We start from the raw sequence: 25,879 nt of genomic DNA, 5'->3' as shown, positions 1-25,879 counted from the left end.
ATTCCAACGCACTCCTGGCTGGCCTCCCATATGCCATCCTACGTAACTTGAGGTCATCCAAAACTCAACTGCCTGTATTCTAACTCGCACCAAGTCCCATTTGCCCATCACCCCTGTGCTCGCTGACCTACAATGGCTCCCGGTTAAGCAAGGCCTCAATTTTAAAAGTCTCATCCTCCTTTTCAAATCCTTCCATGGCCTCGCCCCTCCCTACCTCTGTATTCAGCCCTACAAACCCCCGAGATATCTGCGCTCCTCCAATTCTGCCCTCTTGATCTTCCCTGATTATAATCGCTCAACCATTGGTGGCCGTGCCTTCAGCTGCCTAGGCCCTAAGCTCTGGAATTCCCTCCCTAAACCTCTCCGCCTCCCTTTCCTTCTTTAAGACGCTCCTTAAAACCTACCTCTTTGTCCAAGCTTTTGGTCACCTGTCCTAATTTCTCCTTCTGTGGCTCGGTATCAAATTTTAGATTGCTTCTGCGAAGCGTCTTGGGATATTTTAATACGTTAAGGCACTATATAAATACAAGTTGTTGTTGTTGAAAGAGCAAGAGGAGTGAGACTAATTGGATAGCTCTTTCAAAGAGCTGGCACAGGCACACTAGGGCGAATGGCCTCCTTCTGTGCTGTATCATTCTATGGGACAGGGTAGATAGAAACAGACTGTTACCAGTAGTCGTGGGTCAAGAACGAGAGGCCGTAGATACAAGATTAAATATTAAGAGATTTAGAAGCGAGGGCAGGAGAAACTTCTTCACACAGAGAGTTGAGGGTTAGTGGTTGAGGCAGAAAGTATTGTCAACATTGAAGATTAGATGGGAGAGGAGCATGAAGGAAAAGGGGTTGGAGGGAGATGGGAACAGGGCGGGTAAATGTGATTCGAACTATTTGCTCACGTGGGAGGGTAAAGATCAACACAGACTGGTTGGAATTTCTGTGAAAGTCTACCCGATATGGAGGCAAAGATGAAACCTACTGCTTTATTTTCCCTTTTAACCTTTTCCTCTTCTTGACCCTCCGAGATATCTGCGCTGCTCCAATTCTGCCCTGGAGCATTCCTGATTATAATCGCTCAAATATTGGTGGCCATGCCTTCAGCTGCCAAGGCCCTAAAGCTCTGGAATTCCCTCCCCAAACCTCTCCGCCTCCCTACCCCTCACTCCTCCTTTAAGACGCTCCTTAAAACCTACCTCTTCCTGCCCTAATTTCTCCTTATGTGGCTCAGTGTCAAATTTTGTTTGATAACACTCCTGTGCAGCGCCTTGGGACGTTTTACTCCGTTAAAGGTGCTATATAAACACAAGTTGTTGTTGTTGTTACCTCGCACACTATTCCCCAGCCCAGGGCTACATGAGTAGTATTGGCAGCCCTCTGTTGAGAACAGCCAGGGCAACTCACTCTGGTTCTTGCCTCCTCCCTCTACGTGGGGGAACAATGTTACGTTTAATCAGCATCACCGCCGAGCTTTTTTTGGGGGGGGTCGGAAACTCACCTGGTGGGGACCTGCTAGCGTGAAACCCACACCTCAAAGCTACACCAACTGGCGTCCTACCGCTCCATAAAGGGACGGGCAATAAATGCTGGCCTTGCCAGGTGATGCCCACATCCCAGGAACGAATAAAAAAAAAAAAATACAACACCGTTGCGTCGCACCACAGCACCACCTCCACGACATTAAACGGAGACGTCAAAACTTGCGCTCACTTATGAACCGAAACAGCGGGGTGGGGGAGGGGAGGAGAAGTGATGGGAACAAACGGACCTCGACAGCTACTTACTTCCATTACTTGCAGCAAGACACACCTGACGGCACATGGAATAGACAATGCAGGCTGTAGCGGAGCTATCAATGCCCCCACTAAGAGGCAGAAGAAAGCCAGCCTACAGACACAAAAAAAAATAATAGATTACAGAACAGGAAACAACAAGCAAGACGCTGCTCAATTCACAACATAAAAAACATATGAATATAGAAACATAGAAGATAGGAGCAGGCCATTCGGCCCCTCGAGCCTGCTCCGCCATTCAATGAGATCCAAACTCAGTACCCTGTCCCTGCCTTCTCCCCATATCCCTTGATCCCTTTAGCCTTAAGAAATATATCCATCTCCTTCTTGAATATATTTAACAAATTGGCCTCCACTGCCTTCTGTGGTAGAGAATTCCACAGGTTCACCACTCTCCGGGTGAAGAAATTCCACCTCATGTCAGTCCTAAATGGCTTACCCCTTATCCTTAGACTGTGACCCCTGGTTCTGGACTCCCCCGCCATCGCGAACATCCTTCCTGCCACTGCCACGTGCACTGCATTCCCGCATAATCACTCACACGAACTGCTAAAAAAGTGAGCTGCTTCTCATGATATAAGTTAGTTACGATTATGAAGGTTCAACTGTTCAGTCTTTGTTAGAATGGGCAGATTGTAAAATTATTGGGGTGCTTAGAGAAAGAAGATTCTGCACCTCCACCAAACCCATCGGCAACAGCACGCAGATAACTTTCAGCTGGTAAATCCAGCCAAATCCGGGGTGGGAGGGAGGACATGATTTTTGTTCCCAAAACAGAAATGAGTAGGCTGGGTGAAGAAATGGCAAGGTTCTCAATTGTATGCTGTCACAGTGGAGGATTGAATCCAAGTGGAGGCCAGCGTCATCCCAGCTATTGGATGGGTGATTCTCTGCAGCTGTAACAAACACGCCTCTCTTTTTGGGATCTGCACTAAGCTGGCTACAGAAGGCAGGGGAAACTTCAGTTACAGATTAATCCCGGCACGTCTTGGCTGCTGCGGCCAGACTGGTGGCTGACTGCCACAGAAAGACTTTTATCCATGTCCCAGAAACAGCTACATAAGCATTATGGATGAACCCTCTGACTGAAAAAGATGGGGAGGAATGGGGGGTTGGGGTGGGGGGAGGTATGGAGATAAGGTTCGCACCACCACCATCTGCAGCAAAATGCACCCGAGACCAACTGAAGATCATACATGGCATATAATGCACTCTACACAAGTTCTGTAAGCTTCATCCCTCCATATCATAACTGCTGGAGAGGCAGTGGCCAGAAGGGGTTCCCTCCTACACATGTCCCCACATTCAGCCCTTCCGGCCAGTGGTCCGAGACCACAAGGACCATGATCGTTCTGGCAATTCCAGAGCTTGCTGGATGGACCCAAAGCTCTGGTGAGCCGGAGCTTTGCCGCAATGATCAGGGTAGCACGGAGCAGAAAAAAAAAGTACATCACCCTCTCTGTCAGTGCAGCCCATCCCACAAGAAACATGACTCGAGCACATGTGGGACATATGCCAATCAGGTTGAGTGAGGACGTTCAGCCTCGACCCGAAACTGGAGAAATACCAAGGAAATTTGGACCTGTTCCTGGAGACTCACGCAGCACAAAGTGCCTCCTCCCTCAGAACAGCAACACACCCAACTGAACAGGAGCAGGAAAGAAAGACAAGCAACCTATACGACAGATTAGTAACGAGGGCCCATCCCACTTCCACTCCTGTTACCAGATGTAACTAATCCACAGAAAACAAGATTAAACAAGCTGCCTCAACCCCTTGATCTGCATCGCTCCCAGCACAAGCAGAGTCAGGCTTCAGCTTAGTCGTAGCAATCATGCCTTAGTCACAAGGTGTAGGGGCTGGTGGAGACCGGAGTTCTGAATTCTGAGTTGATATCCAGTGGGACAGTCACGGTGGGCGTGAGTGACCCCTACCCCATTATCATACAAGTTGTGGGAGTCCATGAAACCCACCCTCCGTATAGGACTAACCACCCTTGCGGCGAGCATAAAGATGGTTACGAGCATGGAAGGAGCATTCACATCAGACTGCGAATCCTTCCACTACTTCACACTATTCTCCAAGGGAAATGACATGAATCAGTCATTCATGAAAGAAAGACTTATGAAATAATACTGAGCGGCCTACGGGTGGCGCTGTCCAGAGAGAGTATAAATACTCGGGCATGGGCCCAACTTGCGCAGGACATTATTAACAGGAACTAGTGAAGGACACAACTAGACCTCCATGTTGTAAAACAGTTGATTAAAGCTTTGTTTAACGCTTAGACCAAGTGCCTAGTAGTTTTCTTACGTCAGGAAGGGTGTGAAGATACGAAAACAACAACCATCAAAGGACATGAATACGTTGCACACCCATACATGTATACAAACACACTATTGATAGTTAACCAAAAACATAGCAGGGTACGGTTAAGCACATCTCACAATAGGTGGTGCTGTGGTACCACATAATGGTGTTCCATCACACGGTACCACAGGGTGAAAGGAAATTAGCCCACACTCCTGAAACATCAGGGAGACGCACCCTGTGCAGGTTGGATCGTGCTCAGCCACACCTGCCAACCTCCTAGGTTTATCAGCTGAATAGAATCAATAGCAGAGGCCCGGAAGCAGGCAGTCTGTCTGACCTCACAGCGAGTGACTGGTCAAAGAGGAAAAGATTGAAACAGGGATTAAAATGATCATATCCCCAATCTTCACTGACTCATTACATCTTCCTCCAAGTTAAAAGATAAAATCTTTTTCTAAACTATCATTGGTTTACAATAGCAGACCAGTAAAAACAGCAGCATAATACTGTACTGCAGATGCTGGAAATCTGAAATAAAAACAGAAAATGCTGGAAATACTCAGCAGGTCAGGCAGCATCCGTGGAGAGAGAAACAGATCTAACGTTTCAGGTCGATGACCTTACGTCAGAACATTTGCTGTAATATTAAATACTTTATTTTAGATTTATCCCGTTTTAGTATCCTAACTCGCACTAACTCAAATCGTTGAAGGTGGCAGGGCAGGTTGCGAAAGCTGTTAAAAAGGCTTACGGGATCCTGGGCTTCATATATAGGAGGTATAGAGTACAAAAGTGTGGCAATTATGATGAACCTGTATAAAACACTGGTTCGGCCCCAACTGGAGTACTGTGTCCAATTCTGGGCACCACACTTTAGGAAGGATGTGAAGGCCTTAGAGAAGGTGCAGAAATGATGGACGAGAATGATTCCAGGAATGAGGGACTTCAGTTACATTGATTGACTGGAGAAGCCGGGGTTGTGCTCCTTGGAGCAGAGAAGATTGAGAGGAGATTTGATAGAGGTGTTCAAAATCATGAGGGGTCTGGACAGAGTAGAGGGAAACTGCTCCCATTGGCAGAATGGTCACAAACCAGAGAACACAGATTTAAGGTGACTGGCAAAAGAACCAAAGGTGATAATGAGGAAAAACTTTTTTACGCAGTGAATGGTTAAAATCTGGAATTCACTTCCTGAAAGGGTGGTGGAGGCAGATTCAATCTTATCTTTCAAAAGGGAGTTGGATAAGTATCTGAAGGAAAAAAATGTGCAGGGCTACGGGGAAAGGGCGGGGGAGTGGGACTAGCTGAGAGTCGGCATGGGCTCGACAGGCCGAATGGCCTTCTTCCGTGCAGTAACCGTTCTGAGTCCCATTCACCCATCACCCCTGTGCTCGCTGACCTACACTGGCTCCCGGTTCTGATGAAAGGTCACTTCTTTAAAAGTGCCTTCATGAGAAAATATTAAAAATCCAGAGTGCAGCTAAATAAGTTAAAATAAAACTCCAGTGCATCTACTCAGCAAAGTACTTTCTTGCATCAGCTCAAAATGATTACTTTCCCTCCTCCCCCACTAAACAAGCACAGCGACACGATGAGAGTTTGACCAGCAGAGCAAACTTGTCCTGTGGATGGCTGCAGTGCGCGTCCACTCCATATCGGGCCACTGAATGAGAGACCGCTTGAACTGGTAACTCCCATCTGCTGTGGCATAATCCACGCACGAGATAAACATTATTCATCATGCGCTGGTGCATGGCGTGTAGCAAGGAAGTCTGAATGACTCTTCTTCAGTAAATTAAAACAAACCACTTGATGAAATTATACATGGAAAGAATAAATCAGCCGTCGGCTGCAGTTTCACACATTGCAAAACCAACCATAGCCATTTATGCCTCTATTTGTATGACCTGTACGTCTCACTGACTTACCTGTGAACTGCGTCGCAGATAATCCCACAGCCAACAGGCAGGTCCAAGACTAAATAAAACAGGAGTAAGAGGTCATGAGCAACACAAGAGCATTCAATTTCCCAGCAATACATGCGCTTAAAAGGAAGTTCAGTCGGTGACACTGAATTATCTAAACTGTGGGAAAACTAGCTGGCGTAGAGTTAATACACTGAATTATCTAAACTGTGGGGAAACTAGCTGGCGTAGAGTTAATACACTGAATTATCTAAACTGTGGGGAAACTAGCTGGCGTAGAGTTAATACACTGAATTATCTAAACTGTGGGGAAACTAGCTGGGGTAGAGTTAATACACTGAATTATCATGTTCAAACCGCTTGATTAATAATACTAAATATTCTCGGTGGATGAATTCGTATATTTTCTTCTGGTTACTTTTTCTCATCGGAACATTTGCTGTAATATTAAATACCGAGAGCTCTGTGTTAGATTTGTCCCGTTTTAGTGTCCTAACTCGCACCAAGTCCCATTCGCCCATCACCCCTCTGCTCGCTGACCTACACTGGCTCCCGGTCCACCAACGCCTCAAATTTAAAATGCTCGCCCTCGTGTTCAAATCCTGCCACGGCCTCGCCTCTCCCGAGCTCTGCAACCTCCTCCAGCCCTGCAGCCCTCCGAGAACTCTGCGTTCCTCCAATTCTGGCTTCTTGCGCATCCCCGACTTCCTTCACTCCATCATTGGCGGCCGTGTCTTCAGCTGCCTAGGCTCCAGGCCCTGGAAATCTCACCCTAAACCTCTCCGCCTCTCTCTCCTGCCTTTGAGATGCTCCTCAAAACCTACCTCTTTAGTCAAGTTTATCATCACCTGTCCTAATATCTCCTTCTTTGACTTGCAAGTAGTTGTTGTCGTTTTGTTAGGATCGACCAGTAGATTTAATTTATTTAGATCAGCGAGGTTGGGAACAATGGGCCGGTGGACTGAGTGTGTGACGGTTGAAGGGTGGTTGCATTTTGAATAAAACTGAGGTTTTGAAGTGTGTTAGATGGACGGCCATTGGAATAAATCAAAACTAGAAGTGGCAAAAATATGGATAAGTGCTTCAGCAATGGAGGGTCTAAGGTAGGGCAGAGACAGGCAATGTAGTGCGGGTGGTAATAGGCAGTCTTGGTGATTGGCAAGCTGTGGAGTCTGATACTCCGGTCAGTGTCAGACAAGACAGCAAGTTTTTGAAATGGTCTGGTTCAGCCCAAGTGAGTGGCCGGAAGGCGACGGAGCAGGAGTAGGAGCAAGGAAGCAGAGCTTATGGCAGTTGCCGAAAGCAATGGCTTTATTCTTCAAGTTCAAAGAAGGTGGCGCTCTTTCACGACTTGATGTTGGGTGGGCAGTCTGACATGAATCTTGCCATTCATGTGAAAATGACTTATGTAATAATACTGGGCGGCCTGCTGGTGACGCTGTCCAGGGAGAGTATAAATACTCGGGCATGGGCCCAGTTTGTGCAGGACATTCTTTAACAGGAACTAGTGAAGGACACAACTAGATCTCCATGTTGAAAAATAGTTGATTAAAGCCTTGTTTAATACTCAGACCAAGTGCCTCGTAGTTTTCTTACGTCACAGTCTAACAGCATGGAGGTGGTTCTGGGGGGGTCAGAGAGAGGTATTGCAGAGGTAGAGCGGAGCGTCGTTGGCATACACGTGGAAGCTGACTCCTTGCAGATGATGTCACCAAGGAAACAACATGCAGAGGAGGATGGGGGCTAAGGATAGAACCCTGGGGAACTCCAGTGCGGGGACAGAAATAAATACCATTGCTGGAGTTGCAGGGACTGTGTTCAGATGGGATAGGATAGGATAGTCCCCTGGAGTTCGACAACAGAAAAGAAGCAATGGAGGAGGATGGCATGGTCCACCAGGTCAGCATGAGGATTTACAAAAGTTCCCTTCACACCACTAAATACCAATCTTGTGATTAACAAGAAATCAGTTAGGCCTAGCCTGGGGAAGTCAGTCTGTATGATTAAGATTATAAGCAGAGAGACATTGAATGCTGCCTGAATAAGTGGTCTTCAACCACAGTGGATCTAATGGTTAGCTCGTTAATCATTAAAATGCTGTATTATTATTGGGAGCCATAAAAACAATGCAATGTAAGAAAATAGGGCTGAGAAAATGAAAGTGGCAGTAACAGCCTTGACCAGACTCCAGTACTGCATTCAGTTTTGGGCACCAAACCTTAAGAAGGATATATTGGCCTTGGAGGGATGCACAGCGCAGATCCAGCAGAATTATACCAGGGCTTAAATTATGAGGACAGGTTGTATAAACTTGGCTTTTATTCCCTTGAGTTTAGACTATTTGTGCGGCGATCTAATTGAAATGTTTATTACGATAAAAGGATTCGATAGAGTAAATTCAGCTAAGCTATTTCCTCTGGTGGGGAATCCAGAACAAGGGGGCACAACCTTAAAATTAGAGCCAGGCCATTCAGGAGTGAAATCAGGAAGTATTTATTTTTTTAGAAACATTCGTGGAAATCTGGAATGCTATCCCCAAATCAGGCGTGGATGCTGGATCAATTAAAATTTTCAAGACTGGGATCGATAGACGTTCGTTCGGTACGGGTATCAATGTATATGGAGCAGACGGGTAAATGGAGTTGAGGTAATGATCAATCAGTCATGATTTAATTAATGGTGGGACAGGCTGGAGGGGCTAAATGGCCTACTCCTGTTCCTATGAATCCAGGATAACACTCTCCACTGAAAGAGGAGCAGCTCATGGACAAAATGGAATAACATTCTCCCCTATTTCAGGCTCAACTTCAGAAATAGTTAAAACTAGATCCTGCATCCATGTAGACCCTGTGCTGGAGTAAGTATTAACACATCCATGGGAGTCTTTTAAAACTTAGATATAATTTTCTTTATTCCCCCCCCGCCGCCGACCTCAGTTGTTCTACAACAACTTTATTGTTGTTGCTTTTACAAAATAGAAATGAATATATCACGGTCTAGAATCATAGATTCTTACAGCACAGAAGGCGGCCATTCGGCCCATCATGCCTGTGCTGGCTCTTTGAAAGAGCCGTCCAATTACAGGAAACTTTGTGCTATCCGGCACCCACGGGACCGAGCTGCTGCCGTTGCCTAAAAAGTGCCGTACTCTCCAGAGTTAATGTTGAGAGATACGGAGATTCTTATCTCCGTATTTGACAACAAACACTGTTGCTTAGCAACAGCTTCTAAACACTCGGGTGTGGCCCTAAAGCTCTGTAGCTGAAGCTGTTGCTATAGCTACAGACCTTGCACAGCTTGACTGTTCAAAACAAAGCAAAAAAAACAAACAAAAAGAATAAAAAACGGCTGCTGATTTTTGCCGGTGGCTCCAGATTGCCGGATAGCTCACCTCCGGATAGCACAAAGTTTCCTGTAGTCCCACTCTCCCCGCTCTTTCCCCGTAGATGGGACGTTAACATTTTTAATTAGGAACATGTTAGGTGTGCTATTTAACACAGGTAAAAATGTTGACTGTGTGGGACTTATTAAACAGTTTGAAGGTTCCAACCTACCTGATTTCTTCTTCTGGTGTGTGGCATCGGATCTGAATGGGTTCGATGGACGGCAAATAGACATCATCAACTGCAGAAAGTGCGAAGTTGACTTTCACCCGATGATACGGCTCTGTTTCACTTGCCTGTTTGGGATATCATTTGCAGGACAGATTTAATTCTGACATTTGGAAATACGTACAAGTGAAGGAACATGTGGCAGCTGTTGATAACAATGGTGGAACTCCTGCAAGAGGAGTCAGTGAGTCCGGTGATTAGTGTAGGTGATGAACCCACCATGAAAAACTTACAACCATTAAAAAAAAAGCATTTTTTCTCCCTTCCTAAAGAAGAGAGTGATGAGAAAAATTCACATTGAAGTTTGAAGAACTCAAGTCATTGCTCAATTAGATGGGTTTAAGAGACTCGCCAGTTTGCCTTGATATGAATAGCTTAGTCCTCAATGGAGTAGGAATCAGAAAACAAAATTGGTGTCTCTTCTTGAAATATTTTTGCTTAACTCTCTTCTGGGTTCTGGAATGCCAGTTGCCAATTTGGATGGGCTGCCTAGGCCCCAAGCTCTGGAATTCCCTCACTAAACCTCTCCGCATCACTACCTCTTTCTCCTCCTTTAAGGCGTTCCTTAAAACCTAACTCTTTGACCAAGCTTTTGGTCATCTGTCCGAGTATCTCATGCAGCTCGGTGTCAAATTTTGTTTGATAATATTCCTGTGAAGCGCCTTGGGACGCTTTACTACATTACAGGCACTATATGAATGCAAGATGTTATTGTTGGATAATGTAGCAGGTTAGCAAACTGCCCTTTTCACCTCTGTATCCTCGATTTGGATCCTTCTCACTGGCAGCTCCGAGGGTTCTACGTGAAATGGGCTCGGGTAGTTTTCACCCAAGTCCGCGTGTTCACAGGCCCACAGCATGCAATTTGATATAAATTGGAAACCAAATTGAGAATTTCAGTCAGAGGTCACAGGGTGTCAGGGAATAGTACAAACCAGTGAAGCAAGGAATGGCCTATGGAGGAGTTTGGGGGTACGACACATTATTGAGACTGTAGAGAACATTTCACCTCAAATAAAAGAACAAAAATGCAAATGCTAGAAGCATGAAATAGAAACAGAAGGAGCTGGAAATACACAGCAGGTTAGTCAGCATGTATAAATAGAATCGTGGAATCATACAGCACAGGAGGCCATTCGGCCAATCGTACCTGTGCCAGAGCTATCCAATAAGTCCCACGCCCCTGCTCTTCCCTTATAGCCCTGCAAATTTTTACTTTTCAAGTGTTTATCCAATTCCCTTTTGAAAGTTACTATTGAATCTGCCTCCACCCCCCCCCCCCGGTTCAGGCACTGCATTCCAGATCATTACAACTCGCTGCGTAAATAAAATTCTCCTCACCTCCCCTCTGATTCATTTGCCAATTACCTTAAATTTTGCCAATTAACTTAAATATAGAAAAAAAAGACAGGGTAACGTTTCAGGTACGTGACCTTAAGTGTTCTGTTTCCATCAGAGCTTTATTCTGTATCTGACAATTTTATAGGACTTCTGATTGCTTGATGCTGACAGATGTGCTAATAATGGAAGAGCGTTTAATTCACCAGCAATGATAACATAAGAAATAGGAGCAGGAGTGGGCCATACGGCCCCTTGAGCCTGCTCCGCCATTCAATAAGATCATGGCTGATCATCGACCTCAACACTTTCCCGCCCGATCTCCATATCCCTCGATTCCCCATGAGTCCAAAAATCTATCGATCTCAGCCTTGAATACACTCAAAGACTCAGCATTCACAGCCCTCTGGGGCAGAGAATTTCAAAGGTTCACAACCCTCTGAGTGAAGAAATTCCTCCTCATCTCGGTCTTAAATGGCCGACCCCTTATCCTGAGACTATGCCCCCTAGTTCTAGACTCTCCAGCCAGGGGAAACAACCTCTCAGCATCTACCCTGCCAATCACCTTCAGAATCTTGTATTGTTCAATGAGATCACCCCTCATTCTTCTAAACTCCAGAGAGTATCGGCCCATTCTACACAATCTCTCAGCATGATATCCCTCAGCTTTATGAGCACAACAAAAAGAATTAAAATTAAGTTTAAAGGTGGTCATTACTTCATTGGCTTGAGTGGAAATCACTGAACAAATATAGCTTGCATCCCACAAATTAACAGGACATGACTATGCCCCAATTTCCCTCGGTTTACAGCAGAACACTAGTTACCACTTTATTTACTGGACATCGACAGTAAAACTCCCTCTTCAACATTGAGGAAAACTCATGTACAAACCCTTAATCTTCCAGAGATACTTTCTGCACGATAGCTTCTTACATCTTCCAAATCCTGAGTGGTAGTTATAACTTCCTAAAGGAAGAAAAAAATAAAAAATAAAAAATCTAGGATGGATCCCAGCGGAGCCTTCAAATATTGAACAATTCTGCAGAGGGCAACTTAGAATGCTTTTTTTTTTAATTTAGAAAATGTGCAATAGACAAACAATGAGCAAGGTGAGCCAATCTCAAAAACGTCCGACAGTATTCACATCTTACCACATCGTCCAATGAAAACTGGGCTCCTTGAGCCACTAGATGTCCATTCACGGTAATCATAGCACAGCCATCATAATACAGGCGATCACCATCACAGCCCCTCTGGTTGGCAAGGAGATAAATACCACCATTCTGGGGAAGATGAAAGAGAAGAAAGTTGAAGAGTCAGCCTAGGAACGAGATTAAGCGATCTTTGTTCAATTACACTATTTGAAGGATGGAGCTGGTGGTAAAAGGTTGGACAGGAGTTTTACAGTCTGCCTTCGCACAGGGCTGCATCACAGTTGGAGCGTATAAAGCGTAAACGTTTCTAAATACAGATCTCGATATCATTTTGTGTGCTGCCATACATTTCTGGTGACAATTTACACCATTTTATAGTCCGCAATGCTTTACTGCTTTTCTTTTAAAAGCAGCGCGAGCTCAGCAATTGAGGCCACTTTGCAAGTCTTGGCCTCTGGAAGATGAACAAAATTATATTTCAGTTGCCACTGTTGCCTTCTTACTTTTATACAAAAATCAATAAAACAACAAGTGTGTCATTCAGGGACTGAAGTACACAGATAATAAACAACAAGGTATACGGAGACATGCCTGGGGTGACACCACATCCAATTTTTCCTATCTATAAACGGGAAGTGCTTGGGTCCTGCTCTCCAAATGGATGGAAGTGGGAGCTCGTTTTGTGGGCAACTGCAAGCTTGGGCCTGTATCCTGCCACTCAACATAGCTCATACAAATTATTAGGTTCACATCATTGTAACTGCTAATTACAAATGTGGGAAAAGGCTGCTTTAAAAAAAAGAGGAAAACAAAGTCAGCAATTGATTGCACTGCACCCCTTAGAAGGAAGCAGTCCATATTGTTAGCATACGATTATGTTCTGTAACTATCTGAGCTTTCTTCAACACCACGAGAATCATAGAATGGTTACAGCACAGGAGGCCATTCGGCCCATTGAGCCCATGCCGGCTCTCTGCAAGAGTACTTCAGCTAGTCCCACACCCCCGCTCTTTCGCCGTAGCCCTGCAATTTGTTTTCCTTCAGGTACTTATCCAATTCCCTTTTGAAAGTCACAATTGAATTTGCCTCCACCACCCTTTCAGGCAGTGCATTCCAGATCTTAACCACTCACTGCGTAAAAAGGTTTTTCCTCATATCGCCTTTGGTTCTTTTGCCAATCACCTTAAATCAGTGACCTCTGGTTCTCTACCCTTCTGCCAATGGGAACAGTTTCTCTCTATCTATTCTGTCTCGACCCCTCATGATTTTGAACACCTCCATCAAATCTCCTCTCAACCTTAGAGTCATAGAGTAATACAGCACGGATAGAGGCCCTTCGGCCCAACCTTCTCTGCACTAAGGAGAACAACCCCAGCTTTTCCAGTCTATCCACTTAACTGAAGTCCCTCATCCCTGGAACCATTCTTGTAAACCTTTTCTGCACCTTCTCGAAGGCCTTCACATCCTTCCTAAAGTGCGGTGCCCAGTATTGGACATAATACTCCAGTTGAGGCCGAACCAGTGTTTTATAAAGGTTCATCATAACTTCCTTGCTTTTGTACTCTATGCCTCTATTTATGAAGCCCAGGATCCCGTAAGCTTTTTTAACCACTTTCTCAACCTGCCCTGCCACCTTCAACGATTTGTGCACATATACCCCCAGGTCTCTCTGTTCATGCACCCCCTTTAGAATTGTACCCTTTAGTTTATATTGCCTCTGCTTCCTACCAAAATGTATCACTTCGCACTTTTCTGCGTTAAATTTCATCTGCCACATGTCCGCCCATTCCACCAGCCTGTCTATGTCCTCTTGAAGTCCATCACTATCCTCCTCACTGTTCACTATAGTTCCAAGTTTTGTGTCATCTGCAAAACAGAAATCTTGCAGCAGATGACAGCAAGATCTGTTTTGTAACATAACTTTTCTCCCCATCTCTGTAACCTCCTCCAGGCCTACAAACCTCCAAGAACTCTGCTGTCCTACATTTCTGGCCTTGTGCATCCCCGACTTCCTTCCCCCACCATTGGCAGCCGTGCCCAAGGCCCCGAGCTCTGGAACTCCCTCCCTAAGCCTCGTCGCCTCTCCACATCTTTCTCCTCCTTTAAGACGCTCCTTAAAACCTACCTCTTTGACCAAGTCACCTGTCCTAATATCTCCTTACGTGGCTCGGTGTCAACTTTTTGTCTGATTATGCTCCCGTGAAGCGCTCGGAACGTCATATTACATTAAAGGCTCGGTATAAATGTAAGTTATTGTTATAACTGCATTTGGTCTAAATTTTGGCCAGATCCATAAGTGTTACAAAAATACTGGACATGCAAGAAGTGCATCCCCTGCCCCAATACTTGTTTATCACCCATCAAGGCCTAGAAACAAAGATTGACATGGTCATGTTGTAGCTGCCACCAGGACAATACTTGGCCCAATTTTCATATCAGACACACATTCACGAACACTCGGTGAGTCATCGCGTCAGCAACTCGGGAAGTTAGCTGGCAATCTGATAAAGGAATGAACCTGGCTGTGCAGCAGCAGCAGCAGCGAGTTCATTCTTTGAAACTTTTCCTTTGTCAGTTCTTGAAGCAGCCCTGGAAATCCATTTTAACCTGGAGACACCACCATTTCAACACTTGTACCTTTGCGGTAGCTGACTTTACAAGGTCGACCCTGAGGTAATTCTTCCGAAGGACATGGTGGCTCCCCGAGGAATTGGTAAATATCTCCACCCCGTCCATCGCCATCGTAATGTGGGGACTGAGAAGGAAGGAACAAGAGTAGTCAGTGTCTTAAACATATGTTCTCACTGGCACAGGCGACCTTTTTGTAAAAGATGTATCAACACACAATGCACAATCTAGCCTTTTTGGAACATGCATTAAACAAGTTCACTGCTGGATGGCAGTCTCGGTTCTCGACACACTCACACGACAGAACTGCAACACACCAGCTGAACAAAAACATGGTAACCTTACTCAGATATCAGTCAGATATTCAACTCACAGGGTTTAGTAATGGGATCACCATATCAGAAGTGAGTGGGCTACTGTATCTAAAAGGTCTTTCGTTTTACATTGAACCAGTAATAATTACTCAATCACGTTTCTGCCTGTTCAAACTAATTACATCCCGTCTTGGTACAGGGCTTTTTCCAGGCAAACATTTGGGCATATCAGCTGTCATGTAAAGGTGAGAGATATACATATTATTGACGTTAAAACAATATCAAAGAAATCACAGAGGCCACAAAAAGGCATCTTGTTCCAGAGAGATCAAGGTAAGCAAATGGATAAATCTCAATTAGCAGTCACGTGATAGTCAATAGGTCTTTACATAGAATTGCACTGAATTTACAGCACAGAAACATCCACTCCAACTGGTCCATGCTGGTGCTTAGCTCCATATGTGCCTCCTCCCACTCTACTTCATCTAAGCCTATCAGCATATCCTCCTATTCCTTACTCTCTCACATACTTACCTAGCTTCCCCTTAACGGAATCTATGCTGTTCGCCTCAACTCCTCCGTAGCAAGTTCCACATTCTAACCACTCTCTGGGTAAAGAAGTTTCTCCCGAATTCCTTCTTGGATTTATTAGTGACTATCTTATAGTTATAACCCCCTAGTCTTACTTCTGGTAATATCAGGGAGTCAGGGATAAAGCAGAGGGAACGGCTTCCTCACAACACAACAGGCCCATAGACCTCGGACACTGGCTCGAAGAGAAGCCTGGGAGCAGGTCAGCTGCCCATCATCTCAACATGTAAATGCCAGAAAACAGAACAAAAATAACGGGGCGAAAATTCGGTTGTTTTGCGCCTCCCGCTAGCACCCTAAGAGGGCGCTAATGGGGCGCAAACCAACTAGCGCCCAGGCACGGCGATGTTTGCGCCGCTCGCGAAATTGACCAGACATTTTGCGGCGGCACTAAACGCTACCGCCACGATCTCCTGCGTCGGCAGGTCGTGACGTCAGTCGAATGTGCAATGCCCCAGTAGTGCCCCGGACTGGATATTGAGTGGCGCCCCCTGCCTTACCGCCTGCCACTATCAACGACAGGTTGAGGGGAGCCTTTTGCAGTCGGGAAGGGACTGGGGGAGCGCTATTTAAAGGCGACCGCTTCCTGCCTTTTTTTGTCGGTGACATTTTTGTACCATGCATTTTGAGAGAGAGAGACTTCTGGAAAGATTCAACGCTGTGTGAAGGAGTTTTGGGTACTGAGCAGCACTTTGCAGGTTCATTTTGATTTGACCTTCCTTGCATCGACTTAGGAGAGACGGGCTGCACTCTGATCTCTTTCCCTGGGCCTCTCCATTGTTCTTTCCAGCAGATTTGATGTCCAGGTCTCTCCAGACCGAGATTCAAGGCTGCAATGAGCAGGGTGTGGATGGAGAGCAAGATCGATCCTCCCCTTTAAGAACTAGCCGGCGCCATTGTGTCTGTGTTCCATTGCTGACTGACATCACATGAGCTTCGCCAGCGCTCTGAGGTAGCGCCTCGCTCCTCGGCATTAGTGCCTTAAGAGAGGTCTGTAGCGCCTGATTTAGCGCTCCAATCACCTCCAGGGGCGATAGAAGCCAAGTTTGCAGTCGGAGGCGATAATTAGCGGCAGGCGCTAAACTTTGCGCCCGGCCGATAAATGCGCCCCAAACAGGGCGATACCGAATTTCTCCCCCAAAATGTTTAAAAAGCAAAGATGAGGTTATGCTGGTGGGCGTGGGGGGGGGGCGGGAGGGGAGGGGAAGAGAGGAAGAGTATGTGATGTACCTTTACCAATTTTTTTCAATTACAGTATTATAAAAAACTAAAATTAGATGAAGAAACTATTCTGAAGGATGAAATCCCACCATCAGGATCCCATTAAAAAAAATCAAACACTTGAAAATAATTAATACCCTTTCAATTTACTTCCTGATCCACTCCAATCTCTCCACCCACCCACCCACCCACCCACCCCTCCTCCTCTCGAGCCTGGGCTGGCTTTAGAGTTGGGTTGGGAATAAGTGTGGAGGTTAAAGATCAAGCAGGGTAGAGAGAGGGGAAGCTAAAGAGCCAGATTAGGCAATAAGCAGCGAGAGGACCGAGTTCGGTCAGGTCTCAAACGGAAAGGCTGTAGAGTCAGGTCAGGATGGAAGGAGAGTCAAGTTGTAAGCATCAGGACTGATAGTCCATAAGGTATTAAAGGCTATAGAGAAACGGCAGGGAATTGACATCAAAAAGATAAACAGCTGCCCTGGATAAAAAAAAATGGTCCAGTGTTACCCTGGCTCAAATGCACCACACTACACTTGTCTACTTTGAAAGGCATCTGCCACACACAGGCCCATTCAATCAATGCATCCAGGTCCACCGGCAGACTAGTTATTTTGTCAAAGGTCCCAACTCCTGTCCATATCTTCATGTCAACAGAAACCTTGCGCTTGTTCCTCCGATGTCTTGTTCAAGATCATTGATTGTTGATGCTGAAGAGTAACGGACCCAACGCGGATCCCTGCGGGACTCCCACTAGTGACCGGCTCCAATGCGGAGCTGCTACAATGAATAACTTCCCTCCGTCTATGCAAACACAACCAGTTGGCTATCCAACCTAAAATCTTCCTCACTCGGCAGTCATTTGTGCGGGACTTTAGCGAAGACTTTTTGAAAATCAAGATACACAATATTTACTAGATTTGCATCATTCACCAACTTTGTAACCTCTTGAAAAAATTCAATCAAGTTGGCAAGATTGGACCTCTTTTCCAGAAAGCATGCTGGGATTCCCCAATAACCTCTACTCATATAAAAAAAACCTCTACTCTTTCCAGGTGGTCATATAATGTATCTCTAATAATCCTTAAAACTTGCCTATAATTGATGTTAAATTAATGGGCTTATAGTTTCCTGGTTCTGGCTTACTCTGCTTTTGAAATACAGGCACCATGTGGGCTTCTCGCCAGCCCATGGGAATAACCCCAGGTCTCAGTGAGCTATTAGATATATGTTGCACAAGACAGCCCCCATATCTTTAAGCACCTAGGGTAAATATCATCAGGGCCAGCAGCCCGATCTGTCAGTGAGAGGACTATTTCTACATCCACGTGTACGCATTGAATTTTAGCATCACCACTGTGTCGCAGCACTGGTAACTCAGTATTGTCAGTACTGAAGCGTGATGCAAAGTAGCCATTTAAAACCTTAGCCTTAATGTTGGGACTCTACCTGAATCTGGTACGAGCATGACATTTTCAAAACCATTAACTTGGCTGATCAAGTTATATCTAATGATGCTCAGGTCTCTATTTCCCACATGAAGGTGTGATACCGTATCAGGGTCACGGCTAAGAATTAGGTCTGGTGCACTATTTCCCCTGGTAGCATCTCCTACATGCCATGTATGTAGGAATCATTTGTAATACGTATCTACAAATCTTGCAGCCCTTACCAACCCTCCCCGCCAATATTAGGTTGATCACTACTGGACCACTGGAAAATTAAAATCCCCCAAAACACTACCTAATAATGTTACCCCTTTAGTTTGTGGCCTGATGGCCTTTTCCCGATAGGCCCCTTGACCTGGAGGCCTGTAACAGTATCAATGATCAATTTTAGATCAATAGCTTGATCCAGCTGCGTCTGAATTGCTTCAGCACCACTTTATAAATCAACAGCATCTATTTCTCAAGAACTGTTAAGTGCTCCCTTTATGTCCTATTCTGTCCTTTCGGACTCTCTTGTGCCCCTTCAACTGAAACTCTGCCACTTCATTTGCATCTGATCACATCTCGGAGATAATGAATAACGAGGTGCTTCAGCAGTAGTTTGATTTCAACTCCGCTTACTCGTACTGTTAAACACCGGATCTCCTCTAAACAAGTTTCCTCCAATGTCATTAGCATTTACCATTTAAAGAATGTAAAATCAATGGTGACAAACGGAAGAAATAAATGAAGACATAAAAAATTAATCGGACTTGTTTACAACCCTTTGATTTTATAAATGAAGTAGCAATGGTGACACTCCCATTGCAAAATGTAAGATTAGGTCATCCTGTAACAGAAAAATGTTTGTCAGTACACAACTGAATGTCCTTGAACAGTGGAGTAAGTAAGTACAGTAATGGTACAGTAATAACAGCATGTTATTTTTTTGCTTGATTTTTTTCATTTCATTTTGCCCTGGTTACACTGACACAGGAGGATAGGTTTGGTCACAGTCCAATCTGTTATGTCCACCATTAATAATCTGAGCTCGCGGCACTGAATCGGTGCCAGAATAAACCAAAGCTCTCCCAGAGATCAGTTTCACATTAACCCTAATAAGAACATAAGAAATAGGAGCTGGAGTAGGCCATTTGGCCCCTCAAGCCTGCTCCACCATTTAATAAGATCATGGCTGATCTTCTACCTCAACTCCACTTTCCTGCACTATCCCCATAGCCCATGATTCCCTTAATGTGCATGCATGCTGTTCTAATAGATAGACTAGAGTTGAGGCTCGAATCAAAGAACACAATTCACTGGCTGACTCATTCCCTTGCTCTGCATGTTCACTGAACTTGGCCAGGTTATGCAATGTGAAATATTGCTATGCCAGCGAAATTTTTTGGAACTCCTTGAATCTCTTACACATTCCTCTCTGCTTCAAGTCATTGGTGCAACAGCACAACACACCTCATGCAGAGGAGCTGCTCTGGAAAGCTTGTAAACAATAGGTAACCTGGGCTGCTTATTGTAATCTTTAAGGAGAAGGAGTGGAGCTGCCCTGGTTATACCGCTGGGTCTTAACAGAGCAGTTCCAAGGCCGTGACACAGATTTAAATGTTACACACATGCATGGGCAACTAACTATATTTGACAATTTTATTCCCATTTGAAACACAGCTCTAATCATAATGATGCAAGGAATTTGGCAATTTAAATTGCTGAGTTCACCAGCGTGCATCCAAATCAGCACTGCCATCAAACCAGTTCCCAAGGCGGTTCTTCCTTTCCGAGCTTATTCTGCGCACACAAAATGGTTGATCTAGTTTCAAGTTCAAAATCAGACTTCCAAAATATCGCCGCTGACCTCGAAGGAAGCTGCCTCCAAAGATCTCGTGATCTCTGTGGCGAGAGCTTTAGCTTCCTCGATGTGTAATCGATTGTAACGCTGTCAATAGGGGATTCCTAGCGCGATGCAGCAGTGACATCATCAAGTTGTCTAAGCAGCCAATCACATTTGAAGAATTCTCACAGACAGCAAAGCAGGAAATGAAAAGCAATTATCTGCACTTTAAACTTTATTCATGGTATTTCAGGTTCTACTTAACCCCCATGTGTATGTCCCAATCTTTATTTTGCTCTCTAACATTTTTTTTTTTTTTTTTTTTTAAATGTGTTTTTCTTTTTAAAGTCTAGGTCATGGATGAATTTAACATTCCACAAATATAAAATTAGTGTTTCAGGGCCAGAACGTTTGCTTAGCAGTCAATACGCTGTTCAAACCCCAGTTACACCTATTCCAACAAGGCTTAACATTTAATGGGCTGTTTAACAGCGATATTAGCGCGGAAAAGCTTACGCCGGGGGTGGGGAAGGTCCACAGTGCAGACTGTGTCGAAGCAGCGAATGACTGACTGCAACTTCAAGATTTCCACCTTTAGCTGCACATTCGCTAAATCCTGAAGTTACAGTCAGTTTCAGAGGGGTAATCACCCACCGCAAAATCCGGGCCAGTCACCACCAGAGCTCTATCATCTCCTTGATAGAATAGCATGTCTGCATAGACAGCATGCTGAAAACATTAACTATTAACAATGTTAACATTAGTTGGTGTCAACCTTGAGGAAGTGCTGCACTGTCAGAGGTGCCGTCTGTCGAATGAGACATTAAACCGAGGCCCCGTCTCAGGTGGACATTAAAGATACCACGCCACTATTCCGAGAGGAGCAGGGGAGGTCTCCCGGTTTTCCTGGCCAACAATTATCCCTCAATAGAGGTCACTAAAACAGATTATCTGGTCAGTTATCTCATTGCTGTTTGTGGGACCTTGCTGTGTGTAAATTGGCTCCAACACTTTAAGAAGTACTTAATTGGCTGTGAAGCGCTTTGGGATGTTCCATGGCCCCGAAAAGCGCAATATAAATGCAAATGATTTCTTTATTTTGATCATGAGGGTCTCCAACAAAACCAGATCTGGCAGCCTACCTTTGATTTCCATCACCATAGAACATTACCGCACAAAAGGAGGCCAATCGTGCCTGTGCCAGCTCTTTGAAAGAGCTATCCAATTCATCCCACTTGTCTGCCCTTTCTCCATAGCTCGGCAAATATTTTCCCTTCAATTATTTGTCTACTTCTCTTTTGAAAGTTGTTATTGATTCTGCTCCCACCACCCTCAGGCATTCCAGATCATAATAATTCACAGCGTAAAAAATACTTCTCATCTCACCTCTGGTTCTTTTGCCGATTACCGTAAATCTGTCTCCTCTGGTTACCGACCCTTCTGCCACTGGAAACCGTTTCTCCTTATTTACACCATCAAAACCCTTCATGGTTTTAAACATCTCTATCAAATCTCCAATTAACCTTCTCTGCTCCAGGGAGACCAACCCCAGCTTCTCAAGTTTCTCCATGTAGCTGAAGTCCTGCATCCCTGGTGCCATTCTAGTAAATCTCCTGTGCACCCTCTCCAAGGGCTTGACATCCTTCCTTATCTTTTTACAGCAAACATTAAGTAAATATGCCTCCAACCACTACAAGTCAAACAAGCACCAAGTGTAGACTTGTGTCCATGTGGAAGAAATCTTACACTGAGGCTTAAAACAAAATCCACTGCAAACTCGAAGAGCACAGTAGCAATTCAGTTATTTAACGTGCAATAAATCTGAACTGATTCAGAACACACTGTGAATATATCCCCTGCTTGTAGTTTGTAACATTCACCATTAAAAATGCCACCATTGTTAAAGTCAAGCACTCCCTGGTTAGATAGAATAAGCACGTAAGAACATAACAATTAGGAGCAGGAATAGGCCTTCCAGCCATTCAAGACAGCTCCGCCATTCAATAAGATCATGGCTGATCTTCGACCTCAACTCCTCTTTCCCACCCGATCCCTATATCCCTTGATTCCCCTAGAGTCCAAAAATCCTATCTATCTCAGCCTTGAATAGACTCAAAGACTCAGCATCCACAGCCTTTTGGGGTAGAGAATTCCAAAAATTCACAACCCTCTGAGTGAAGAAATTCCTCCTCATCTCAGTCTTAAATGGCCGACCCCTTATCCTGAGACTATGCCCCCTAGTTCCAGACTCTCCAGCCAGGGGAAACAACCTCTCAGCATCTACCCGGTCAATCCCCTTCAGAATCTTATGTTTCAATGAGATCACCTCTCATTCTTCTAAACTCCAGAGTACAGGCCCATTCTACACAATCTCTCCTCATAGGACAACCCTCTCATTACAGGGATCAATCCAGTGAACCTTTGTTGCACCGCCTCCAAGGCAGGTATGTCCTTTCTCCAATAAGGAGACCAGAACTGTGCACAGAACTCCGGCGTGGTCACACCAAGGCCCTGTACAATTGTAGCAAGACTTCCTTACTCTTGTACTCCAAACCCCTTGCAATAAAGGTCAACATGCCATTTGCCTTCCTAATTGCTTGCTATACCTGCACGCTAACTTTGTGTTTCCTGTACGAGGACACCTAAATCTCTCTGAACACCAACATTTAATAGTTTCTCACCATTTAAAAATATTCTGTTTTTCTATTCTTCCTACCAAAGTGAATAACCTCACATTTCCTTATATTATACTCCATCTGCCACCTTATTGCCCACTCACTTAACCTGTCTATATCCCTTTGCAGGCTCACAGCTTACTGTCCCACCTAGCTTTGTATCGTCAGCAAACTTGGATACATTGCACTCGGTCCTTTCATCCAAGTCATTAATATAGATTGTAAATAGCTGAGGCTCAAGCACTGATCATTGTGGCACCCACTAGATATAGCCTGCCACCCGGAAAATGGCCCGTTTATCCCTACTCTCTGTTTTCTGTCAGTTAACCAATCCTCTATCCATGCTAATATATTACCCCTAACCCCATGAGCTCTTATCTTGCGTAGCAACCTTTTACGTGGCACCTTATCGAAAGCCTTTTGGATATCCAAATATACTATATCCACTGGTTCCCCTTTTATCTACCCTGCTAGTTACATCCTCAAAAAACTCCAATAAATTTGTTAAACATGATTTCCCTTTCATAAAACCATGTTGACTCTGCCTGATCATGTTATGATTTTCTAAGTGCCCTGTTACCGCTTCCTTGATAACGGATTCCAGCATTTTCCCGACGACTGATGTCAGGCTAACTGACCTACAGTTCCCGGTTTTCTCTCTCCCTCCTTTATTGAATAGCGGGCTTACATTTGCTACCTTCCAATCTGCTGTGACTGTTCTAGAATGGAGGGAATTTTGGAAGATCACAACCAATGCATCCACTATCTCTACAGCCACCTCTTTTAGAAACATAATATGCGTTAGATGCAAAGTAAAGGTCCCTGTACTCAGATTACCTCCCTACAGCTTCACAATTGCATCTTTGCATGTCTTGCACAATCCTTCGTTACGGCCACCTTGAATACAATTGCCAATTTGTCTCAAATTAAAGTCAGATTTGCACTGTAGGCTGCCTGCAATTGGAACTGGGTCGAGGCTGTCCAAGTTCATTTGACATTGGACGCTTATAGCCAGCAGAAAGGAGACTTTCATCTCATCGCTCTAGATTGAATTTGAAGTTGAGTCCCAGAAATCGAAGGGCAGAGTTACGACTGCACACCATCCACGCTCCCAAAATTTTTCCAGCAAAAGCATATTCAAGGGCCAAATTACTGAATCTCTTATAATCACAACAAAAGCGCAGGTCAAGGCTTAGCACTGGAAGTTAAATCTTTACATTACAACAGTGACTACACTTCAAAAGCACTTGATTGGCTGTAAAGCCCTTTGGGATGTTCTGCGGTCATGAAAGGGGCTATATAAATGCAAGTCTTTCTTATTACTTTCCACTGGCTCTTTCTAGGTCATAAATTCCTAATTGAGAAATTGCTTTGGGTAAATATTATTCCACCTGACTATTTAAGGCCTTGAAAATGCTACCATTAAATAGCCCACTGAAAACTGATTTATTTTGGGGGAGGAGGAAAAAATTTTGAATATTTTTGCTAATCTTAGACAGAGTTCTCTATTCACTCGCTCCCATCTGTAGAGAGGTGGCCAGAGTAGAAGAGCAAGAGAATGGACACTGAAAACAGTCAGTTTAATCACTCCCCACCACCTAACCAATAGTATAAATGTATAATCTAACTTAGGGTCACTGAAATGCTGTTATTCTATTATTTATTCTTTTATGTAATGGGAATAATGATGCTGTGTTGGAAGATGCAACATTGCAAAGCTTGACCCCACCAACCACCCACCACCCACACAAGTACCAGCAACAAGATAGCTCATTTCCCAGCAACAAGATAGCTCATTTCCACACATGCCCCTCTACATGGGCTGCTGACAAGTTATCTCACATCTCATGCTTTTTAGTTCTTGGGGTCAGCTTCAAAAACAGTCAAAACGTTTAATTCATCCGAACGAAGGGCCAACCAGATCAAATGTTATTCATCCATCTCCGCACTGGTTGAAAAAAAAAACCAGATTTTGAAACGTGCTCTCAGTCAATCACAGATAGATTTCAAGCAATGCTATTCGAGCACTGAAAATGGAAGCCGGGTCGGTGGAGAGATTGAAGGCGCAAATAGCCACATGGGAATATGATGTCGTGGCGATAACGGAGAGCTGGCTCAAAAAAGGGCAGGACGGGGTTTTAAATATTCCTGGATATAAGGTGTTCAGGAAAGAAAGGAGGTGGGGTGGCAGTATTGGTTAAGGAGAATGTTACAGTGCTGGAGAGAGAGGATGTCCTGGAGGGGTCAAGGACAGAATCTACTGTAATTGGTTGGAGTTAAGAAATAATAGGGGTGCCATTACACTACTAGGTGTATTCTATAGGCCACCAACTAGTGGGAAAGATATAGAGGAGCAAATTTGCAGGGAAATTACAAAGAGGTGCAAGAGCTATAGAGTAGTAATAATGGGGGACTTCAATTATCCTAATATAGATTGGGATAATAATACTGTAAAGGGCAGAGATGGGGAAGAATTTCTGAAGTGTGTTCAGGAGAACTTTCTTGATCAATATATTTCCAGCCCAACAAGGAAGGAGGCATTGCTGGATCTGGCCCTGGGGAATAAGGTGGGTCAAGTGGAGCAAGTGTCAGTAGGGGAACATTTAGGGAACAGTGATCATAGTATCATAAGGTTTAGATTAGCTATGGAAAAGGACAGGGAGCAATCGAGAGTAAAAATACTTAATTGGAGGAAGGCAAATTTCAGTGGGTTGAGAACAGATCTGGCCCAGGTAAATTGGAATCAAAGATTGGCAGACAAAACTGTAATTGAACAATGGGCTGCCTTTAAAGAGATAGTTCAGGTACAGTCAAGGTACCATGAGGGGGAAAGGTAGGGCAACTAAAACCAGAGCTCCCTGGATGACAAAAGAGAGAGAAAGATGAAGCAGAGAAAGGGCGTGTATGACAGAGGTCAGGTTGAGAATACAAATGAGAATCAGGCAGAATATAGAAAGTTCAGAGGGGAAGTGAAAAAGAAAATAAGGGGGGCAAAGAGAGAGTATGAGAATAGATTGGCAGCCAACATAAAAGGTAATCCAAAAGTCTTCTA

General features: G+C 44.5%; 1 protein-coding gene across 1 annotated transcript in view; it reads right to left on the bottom strand.

The window, feature by feature from the left end:
* Nucleotides 1-25,879, bottom strand: part of nadsyn1 (NAD synthetase 1) — a 76,904-nt gene that overhangs the window by 25,383 nt on the left and 25,642 nt on the right. The window contains exons 8-13 of the mRNA XM_086008185.1: nt 14,769-14,886; nt 12,129-12,260; nt 11,869-11,943; nt 9,580-9,704; nt 6,029-6,077; nt 1,779-1,881 (exon numbers count right to left, since the gene is read on the bottom strand). Coding sequence (XP_085864311.1) covers nt 1,779-1,881; nt 6,029-6,077; nt 9,580-9,704; nt 11,869-11,943; nt 12,129-12,260; nt 14,769-14,886 — 602 coding nt within the window. The remainder of the gene's footprint in view (nt 1-1,778; nt 1,882-6,028; nt 6,078-9,579; nt 9,705-11,868; nt 11,944-12,128; nt 12,261-14,768; nt 14,887-25,879) is intronic.

The sequence above is a fragment of the Somniosus microcephalus genome, chromosome 15 (assembly GCF_052327205.1).
Source record: "Somniosus microcephalus isolate GS21.2 chromosome 15, FLI_Smic_1.0, whole genome shotgun sequence".
NCBI lineage: Eukaryota > Metazoa > Chordata > Chondrichthyes > Squaliformes > Somniosidae > Somniosus > Somniosus microcephalus.
Note: the sequence above shows the minus strand (reverse complement) of the source record. Positions and strands in the feature narration are given on the sequence as shown.